The sequence below is a fragment of the Medicago truncatula genome, chromosome 2 (assembly GCF_003473485.1).
Source record: "Medicago truncatula cultivar Jemalong A17 chromosome 2, MtrunA17r5.0-ANR, whole genome shotgun sequence".
NCBI lineage: Eukaryota > Viridiplantae > Streptophyta > Magnoliopsida > Fabales > Fabaceae > Medicago > Medicago truncatula.
This window is the reverse complement of record NC_053043.1, coordinates 35351045-35360532: the sequence shown is the minus strand read 5'-3', so window position 1 is coordinate 35360532 and position 9488 is coordinate 35351045. Positions and strand designations below refer to the sequence as shown.

At 34.8% G+C, this 9488-nt stretch overlaps 1 protein-coding gene across 4 annotated transcripts; it reads right to left on the bottom strand.

Annotated features, from left to right (window-relative positions):
- Positions 1 to 247: 247 nt before the first annotated feature.
- LOC112419181 (putative pre-16S rRNA nuclease) lies at positions 248 to 7937 on the bottom strand. 4 transcript variants are annotated; one of them, XM_024776291.2, is made up of 7 exons: positions 6858 to 6997; positions 3345 to 3439; positions 3133 to 3213; positions 2944 to 3056; positions 1852 to 1920; positions 1255 to 1303; positions 248 to 931 (listed from the first exon to the last, which is right to left on the bottom strand). In XM_024776291.2, exons 3-7 carry the CDS (start codon positions 3172 to 3174, stop codon positions 800 to 802), a joined length of 405 nt encoding a protein of 134 aa, XP_024632059.1. In that variant the 5' UTR covers positions 3175 to 3213; positions 3345 to 3439; positions 6858 to 6997; the 3' UTR covers positions 248 to 799. The 4 variants fall into 4 exon arrangements, with proteins under 4 accessions (XP_024632059.1, XP_024632060.1, XP_024632056.1 ...); XM_024776292.2 differs by having other exon boundaries at positions 3154 to 3213; XM_024776288.2 differs by lacking the exon at positions 3345 to 3439 and having other exon boundaries at positions 6858 to 7937.
- Positions 7938 to 9488: the final 1551 nt, after the last annotated feature.

The following is a 9488-nucleotide window of genomic DNA, read 5'->3' as shown; positions in this document are numbered from 1 at the left end:
TAGGCCCATTTTCAACTAAAATATAATTTGTTTTGTTCTTAGAATTCTCCCAATTTTCTGGATAATAAATATCACATATATTTTTAATATTAGTAAGACACATTATTAGGAATAAAGGGCTCCAAAAAATATAAAAAAAAGTTCAGGGCCAATTTTTTTTGGGAGGGTGTGTATAGAAAGCTTTCTTTCATATGGGGTATATATAGCAAATTGCATCAAAAAGCCAAAACAATAACAGACTGCACCCTAGCTTTTCATGACAACTTACATATATTTTTTAGTAGACGAAGTGACATGAACACACCACAAGATTTCACATTTGAATCCAAATGAATGCGTCTATCCTAACAATTTTGACATTGTCAGTTGGACTAGGCTTTATGGATGCATGCTGAGAAATTACAAATTTAGTGCAGAATATATATGTACCTAGTCAATTTTACTATATACTCATAAAAGACCCTCCTTGTAGGACTGTGCTGATTGACCCTTGAATACTAGCATTACTCACAAAGAACTTCAACTTAAAGCAAATTCTGATGTTGATTTTGCAATAACCAACCCTAGCAATATCTACCATTTTTACTATTACATCAAAATAAACGGTAACTAACACATTTTCACATTTTTTTCCCATACTTCCTTAAATTTGAAGCTTTGTAATGGAAATTTAAACACACCAAATCATTGTGTTGATTAACAATTGTTGGAATGCCTCCATTTTCTTGCAACTTCCTCACACATACTTGAAATTAGAAAACACGAATGATGGAATGGTACAAGCTCCTTTATTATGTGATTAATCGTCGTCTGATAAATAATCATCATCTCTAGGAGGACCACTTCTAAGTTTTCCTTGTAGTTCAAGATTCTTGGGCACAACAAGTTCAGTTTTCTGACCTGATGTGGAGAAATATCTCTCAAGTAACATCTAGACAAAAAAAAATGACGATCATTCCATAATTGTCTTCTCTTCTCATTGGCACTTCAAAACAGGAAAAACATGAAAATATATATTCTTAAAACATTCTTTTATTTTTAATAAATGAAATATATTTTCATCCATGAGATGTCAACTCAGTGCTAAGAGTTTGATCTCATAACCTCAAGGAACAAAATTCAAATCTCCTTAGAAACCATTGTAAAATAGAAATCAACGTCATTTTAATCAATAATAATTTCTCCCTTCCTCATTATTTTTTTTTTCCAAAAATGTTAATTTCCCTAAAAACATGATATCACAAATACACTTACCACGGCAGCATAGGCATCTTGTTTCTTCTGCTGAGACCTATTCACGCCCCTGAAAGGGTTTTAAGTGTGTCAATTCCACAGTAAAGTAATAAATTCCATACAAATGTTTCTTGAAATCTTTCAAAAGGATTCTTGTCTATGTGTGTATTAATATAAATTTGACTTTCACACTCTATAGCGTCGATAGCATGGCAAATACAAGTATTTCCTCCGAGACTAGTGATCACTGATGAGAGGGTTGGTAAAACACTTTTCTTCTAGGCAAACACCTTTATATCCAAAATGGTTTTAAACTATTTAAAATAAATTTATGAAATATTTCTCAAGACATTCAGAAATAACATGCATACTTCTTTTGTAACCCAAAAACATGCATACTTCTTCATAAGCATTTATTATGGACCATGTAGGTTTCAATTTCCGCCTACTCATTTAGTACTGTTACAATATGTAATTCTAAATTTATAAAATATAAAAGATAAATTCGAATTCTGCAGAGTTATAAAACGACACTTTCAGGAAAAGATCCAAGTAGTATATGAACTGTGCCATTTCATCCAAAATAGACAAACAATAAATAAGTTTAAAAGCACTTACATGTTGATCATTCGATCTATGGCGGCATTTGTCGTCCCATATTCATCGTGTAGGTATACTCTCCAACCCCTGAAGTTAGAGTTGAGATATAACATAGAAATTAAAATTGTGATACAAAATAATTACATCAATTTACCAATCTCTATTAAGTGCGAGAAATAATATTCAAATTTATTGCCAAATACTAAACAAGCATAGAGCCCAAACTTGACTTTTCCTTTCGGTAACAAAAGAGCATCAACCAGTTGTCTTTTTAAGTTGGTCCTTATAAATAAGAACCAGTTTTCCCTAAGTTCCATCATAGGAGTAAGCTTGCGCAGATGCAAGGTGTAAGGATGGTTCATGTATACAAAGTATGTTCTTATTAATAGATCATTATTTTAGGATGTGGCGTAATTTGTAGAACCATTTTGAATTCTTAAAGGACTGCGCCGTTAGAGTATAAAGATAATAGAGTTCTTAAAACAAATGCGGTAGAGTAGGGACCACAAAAAATGAGATAAGAACCTCCAAGGAGATGCTCTATGTCAACAACATTAAAATGAAATTCATCATAGAAATTGAAGAATGGCCAGGTGAATTGTTAGTTATAAAAATCTACGATCCTTATAAGAAAACGACTTGTTTGGATTGACTTATTTGAATGATTATGATACTACTGACCTAAGCACTTTTGAGACTGTTTGAGGAGAGCTTATGACATGTTCATTAGCTATTTTCTACTTATTTCCATAAGCATTTAAGGATAGCTTATGAAAACAACTTATAACTTACATGAAAACAATTCACCTTTATTTTATCTTTTATTGTAGAAATAGCATAAACATTTAGATGATAAACGGTTATGCTATAAGCGCTCAGAGAACTTTTTATGTTTGCGAATTATTGGAGGTATATCTCGGTTAGCGGTAAGTAACATGAAAAGAATAGAATATAACATACAAATTTGACACAAAGAATGTGCTTGTGAATTGTGATCAAAATATAATGAACATTAACCATTCATCCATTTTCTATTCATTTTGTTATTTTGGAATCTATAAACAAAGATAAAAGAATTTATATTGTCAACACTACATGACAATGGATTACCTCTCAGCAGCTCGAATAGCAAGCCTTCCAGCAACAGAACGGACTATGTTTGACTGTATCGTTTCCTCACTATCACAGGACTTAGGAAGTCCAATTATAAACTCATCAGCTTCCTATAATTCAAAATCATCTTGGTTATCTCTAAGGTTAAAAAACAGATCTTTATCAACCAAATTTTAAGCATCGCACAGGACAAAAGATGATCCAGACCTCCTCTTCTGCGATGTTCATTATCCGGACCTCGAGTTTCTGTCCTCGCAGTTTCAAAACCTAAAGTAAATACACGATTATAAGGATCAATGGCTAATGATGGAACACAAATAACATAATTTCTTTCAGAGTTTTGACATAATAAACAACAAAGAAACGGTATTCCAAATCCATTGACTAAACTCACATACCGCCTAGCATCACTAATAAGCACACAAATTCTTTCATAGTTTCAACATACTATACAACAACGCATGGTATCATTTCCAGTAACATAGAATCTAATCTGCAAAAGTTGAACGACTACATTAGCGACTATGACCTGTGTTAGGAATTGACACAATATACATTTCAAATATCAATCATTGATTTCCTCACTCTACTCATTTTAGAGGCGCCAAATCTGAAGTAAAATGGATTCAATCTGTTTTTCAAATTTTTACAAATTGACAACAAAGGTAAACAGATATGCAGTACAATGTGTTCGAGCTTTGAATTGGAATTCAGTGAATTGGGTAAAGATTAAAAAGTGCCAAGAATATGTTGCTTCGTCAAATCTTTTTGCAAAATTAAATTTTCAGCACATTTAGTGGTTGATGAAATAATTCAGACACGCAGTCATATTTAGTGGTTTTCAACTTTTTATACCGAGTCAGAGCCTGCTGCATCAAATTGTAACAGTTTTCTGGCTTGTTTTTCATGGTTTGTATTGTTTTTTTTTTTGGCTTTCGCACCGGTTTCCGACCCACCAAAGGTGGTTTGTATTTTTTTTGAAACAGCAAATATTATTAAGCTAGGCTAGCATAGGATGCACTTAACCCGCAAGGAGGAAAAAGAGTACAAATGAGCGCCAAAATAGCGGACACATCACCACCAAACCACTCGATAAAAAACCTCCTATAATTCCTAATTCAAAAACAGAACAGGAAAAAAAGCACCACTAAAACACTGCCAAGATAACCAGCATGAAAACTGCCAATCCTCCTAGCCAAACCGCCAAACCCGCCTAGCTGCCAAGACAGAAAACCGAAAAAATCAGACAGCAGCAGGCAGGCCAACTGTCAAAACAGCACCAGCAGCGCTACAGCCTCCCCAGAAAGCAAAACAGCAGCGCAGCAACCACCTGGAAACCTTAGACATGCAAAGCACCACTTCAGATTCCATCACCATTCGTAATACAAACACGGCTGAATCTTTAACCACTTCCAAGACAACATTTTGATATCCTCCACTACTTCCTCCACCTCTACACCACCATTTTTGAAAATGATATTATTCCTACAATTCCATATAGTCCATATAGCCGTATGCCATATAAGCCTCATACCCCTTTTTAATTCTTTCCAATTCGACAATTGCCCATCCCAACACCTCCAATGTGAAAAGAGGTTAGAAGGTGTAATAACATTCACCTCTAACCAACTTTGCAACTTCACCCAAATCTTCCAAGTCACAAAACAATGAAGAAAAAGATGATTCGCAGACTCCACCGCCTCATTACACAACACACAATTAGGACTAGCATTTGGCGGCAATGCATTTCTCCGCAATAAATTCCCTGTAGTTGGTACTCGATTAAGCAAACCCTTCCAAGAGAGAGCCACCACTTTAGATGGAGTCGGACTTTTCCAAATTTGGGCAAAAACCCGATTCTCCGCCTCTCCCCACACCTCCTTCGCAAGCGATGCTTCCGCCAACTTCTTATATATAAAACTAACCGTAAAACAACCTCCCTTCTCCAACTTCCAACACCACACATCCTCCTCTAGAGACACCTCAAAACCATGGAGATCAAGAAGCAAATTATTAAGTAACTCGTCCTCCCAAACAAACAACCTCCTCCTCCAATTGAAATTCCAATCAGGATCGGAACCACCATCCCTCCACATATCCGTCACTTTTGCATCTTTTTGATTTGAAATTGCAAAAAGTCTTGGATATTTGAAGCTTAAAATCATCTCTCCCCTCCACTTAGTATTCCAAAAGGAAGTATTTTGCCCATTATGAACTCTCCTTGTTACTTCCACATTAAACCAACTAGCTCCCCCTCTTTCATCTATCGTCACTATATCTTTCCACCATTTTGAAACATACCTAGGCCAATTTACATTCTTTACATACATTAAGTCACCTATCTTAGCACCATACTTCTCTTTCAACACCTCTTTCCAAAGAGCATCCTCCCCTTGAATAATTCTCCATCTCCACTTAGCCAAGAGACTTAAGTTAACAAGCCTAATATCTCTTATACCAAGACCCCCTTTATCTTTTGGTTGGCACACCTTGCTCCACTTTACCCAACTAATTTTCGTACCTCCTCCCATTTCTCCCCATAGAAACTCCCTTTGAATTCTAACCAACCTCCTCCACACCTTCACCGGCATTCTCAAAAAAGATAGGTAAAAAATGGGCATTGCATTCATGGTTTGTATGTATTGCAATTTTACCTTTTGGGTTGGTGTTTGGTTTTTTATTAAGATTAGTTTTACTTTCCTTTTTTATATACTCTTTTGACATTTCAAAACAATACAAAAGATGAGCCAAATCACATTTAGACATGTTTGAATTGGTAATGAAATAGAATGAGATGACACCTATTTTTGAAAATCTAGGACCCGTTTACTTCTAGTGTTTCCGTTTCCTGTTTTTATTTCCATTGATAAAATAACATTAGTGAAGGCATAACGGAAATTTTTTAGAATGCATTTAGAATATCGATTGAATATTCCTGAAAATACTGGAAAATGTCAAAACATTGTTTACGGTGCTTCTAGAAATGTATTCCTTTAATTAGCTTCCATCTTCTTTCTATCAAAATTAAAAAGAAAAATTCCTAACCAGATGTAATTCGGACTGTCTACATGTAAAATTTGAAAATGTTGTTACAAAGGAAACGGGACCTAACTAGCCGATTCTGTTCCATTCTACTCTATTAATCCTATACTACCAATCCAAACATATCAGCCAACTATGAAGCACAAATATAGAACAGGGTATGACAGTGACGCGTTGACACCAGTAACAATCTGATACAGGCTATTCACCGCGAAGGAAAAACTCACGAAACCATCACAATGCATTAGTTAAAATGGTCAACTGGCAAAAATCCAGATTTAGCGGAATATCGTGATGCTATGCAATTGAAATACACATATCATGATGAATTCGTGAAATACTTTTCGCTATACATAGCATTTGCCAATTTGATAAAGTGAAATGCCATAAACACTTTCTCTAATTCCACTCTCTTATTAGGTAAAATCTATGTAGGTCCCGCACTTTTGAAATAGGTCCCACATAGATTTTATCCAATAGGAAAACATTTGCTAGAGAGAGTGCCGGAAAGAAGTGTTCCTAACACTCCTCTTTGAAAAAAATGAATGTAGTAACATATGTTTGTGTCATATACTAACAGGTGTCAGACACTTAACACTAACACGTCTTTTCAATATGAAGTGCCGTTGCTAATCCCAACATTTTACATGTGTTTACAAAATGGACAGACAAACCAAAAGATAGTACCAAATCACATCCCTAATTGATTAAAATTTTCAACTAAAACTAAAAAAACAACAGGGTCATTTTGATCCCTGAATGAATAACGAGTAGCCACAATAGTTACACAATGACGATTACCCAGAAAAACAACAAAACGAACATAATAACATAGATTAGAAAAAGCAAAAGAAAGTAAAATGTGTTACCGTTAAAGGGCGAAAAGTGAATCCTTTGCTGAGAGCAATGCCAGTACGAGCCATTCCTAAGTCGACACCAAGAGAAAACCCTCCTCTCCATTCTGCATCTTTCTTCCTCCGAAGCGCGTTTGGAGGAAGTTCTTCCAAAGTTAATGTTTTTAGATTTTGGGTCGAATTTAATTTTGATAAAGATTGAATTTTTGCATGATTTGATGGTTGAAATGAGTGGAAGAGTTTCAAGGGTGGCACTGGTTGTACAAGTTGCTGCTGTGTCCACATTAGAGAGAGAACTTGAAAAGAGCTAATGGATTAGATTATTTTGCACTTTTTCTATTTTCTTTTCAATTATTCTTGTTGAGAATTGTGAATTTTTTTAATCACAAATTTACAATAGAGTTGAGATTAAAAAAAAAAAAACTTGAAAAGAATTCTTCAATGAATTTGCAGGAAAAGAAAAAGGATTTTTTTTCTCAAAATTTCAATAGAAGAATTACCAAAAAAATACCATTAGTATCAGATCTAAAGAAGTTAAAATAGATTCATTGATCTACAAACAAGTCTTACAACCATATCAAATTCCATCTTTTGATTGCTGTTGTTGCTGCTGTAGTTTGTTGATGTTACATGAAATGGAAAGATGTCGAGAACTTGACCTTGATGAAGACACCCAGTTTTCAGACAATAACACCGGTGGTGGCCGGAAAAAAGGAATTGCGAGTTTAGATCTTTTTTGTGGGTTTTGTAGAGGAGATGGAGAAGAGATTTTTAAGATGATGATTTTTCAAAATATTGTCTATATTGTCCGAGATCTAGCTGTGAAGGTGTTGGTTGAGATGTTTACAAATTTATATAATATAAAAATAAACTTAATAAAATGATGGAGGAGAAGAAATAGACAAAGATTAGCCAGAGGCAATCGGAAATGGATTAAGGAGGTCGTGAGCAGTGATTCAGCGGCTAGGTTTATTTTACACAGGGAGTAGGAGAGCTTCTCAGGTTGATTCCTGAAGAGAGAGAAAAAAATTAACAAATGAGGGTTTTGTGTTGGAGACAGGATGCGGCAGCCATATGAGGAAAATTGAGAGTTGAACACAATATACAAAACAGACTAGGGTTTATTATTAATTTGGGCTTGATCTATTGTTATACCCGGCCCAAACTATTGTGAGTGGTAGAACTCTTACTCTCTTCACTTACAAGAGAATAGATAAAAATTAAAAAAGAGTGATGGGAGGTTGATGGACTTACGTGAGAGAGAATAGTACCAAAGATAAATGAGACTTTTCACAATAAAAAATAAGAAATAATTACAAAAGTAAATGTGATGTGACATTGAATATTGGAAAGAGTGATTAGTGATAGGGCTAGACAACATTTCAGAAAACCGTCCAAACCGCCCGTTTCGAATGACCCGCATGCAAGCGGGTCGGTTTGAACGGGTCACTCGGGTAATTCGGATTAGCAAAAACGGATTTGGATGGTTACTAACGGTCGGTTGCGGTTGGGTAATATAAACCCACGACAATCCAAATCCGACCGACTAATATAGAATAGATAATTATTAATTATTACTTCTTGTATGTATTGTCCCATCCTGATGAAAAATGTCAGGTTATTAATTTTTTACACTACACTGAGACCCCACATGCTTAAACTTCTTTTTCCCATGACTTTATTCTTTTCACATATCATAGTATCATTTTCCCAACAACCACTTTTCTCTTCTCTCTCTTCTAGACTACCCTTCTCTTCTTTCTCTCTTCCAAACTCCTACATGTTTTCCTTCTTCACCACAGTTCTTCCTTTTCTTCTCCAAACTCTATCATATGCGTACCCATTCTTTTGTTGCTTCAATGAAGAGAAATAAATGCAACTTTTGTATCAAATCTGCTCAATTAAAGTTTGTAGATTTATACAAGATTCAACATTTGATACAAAGAAGAAGATAATCTTCAGCCACAAGTAGAGTTGACATGAGATTCACAATCTTTTATGTTCTTGTTTGTTGTATAAGTTTATTTTTTTTGAATCAAATGTTGGTGGTATAGGTTGAAATTCAATGTTTTGAAGTTTATTTTTGTTTGTAATTTTGTATGAATATTGCTACTGGATGATAATCTTAATCAATGGTAAATTTTAGAGTTTTTGTAAAGGACTTTGAAATTTAGCATCCATGATGTTTTGCGATTTTTTTCCTTCATACCCGTGACCACCGACCGCATAAACCGCATTCCGACTAACCCGTCGACCGCCGTAACCGAGCTTTCTAATGGGCGGAAACGGACTCTATTCTACCAACCGCGGTTACCTTTCGGTTTGGGGTTCTCGGACCGAATTCCGACCGAACCCGACCGATGTCCAGCCCTAATTAGTGATGCTTGGGCAGTTTTCAGGTGGGAGAGACGGTAGTAAAGACAAAAAAAATGGATGACTTTGTAAAAAAGGTGAGAGAGGTAATAAAATTGGTCAAAAAAGATTTTTTAATAGGGATTATCAAAAGATTGTTCTTAACGTCGTACTTCTTCTCTATCAAATTATAAGTTGTAAAAAATTACACTCATTCCATTCAAAAAAACAAATCACTTTTATAAACAAAATTATCTTTTAAATTTATTCTATAAATAATTTTTGTGATTCATA

Coding starts and splice junctions, on each gene's coding strand:
- LOC112419181 (XM_024776288.2), bottom strand. CDS start 7,127: ATGTGGACACAGCAGCAACTTGTACAACCAGTGCCACCCTTGAAACTC. Junction 3,214..6,857: donor TCACTTTTCGCCCTTTAACG/GTAACACATTTT, acceptor TATTTACTTTAG/GTTTTGAAACTGCGAGGACA. Junction 932..1,254: donor AAGATGCCTATGCTGCCGTG/GTAAGTGTATTT, acceptor TTTTTTGTCTAG/ATGTTACTTGAGAGATATTT.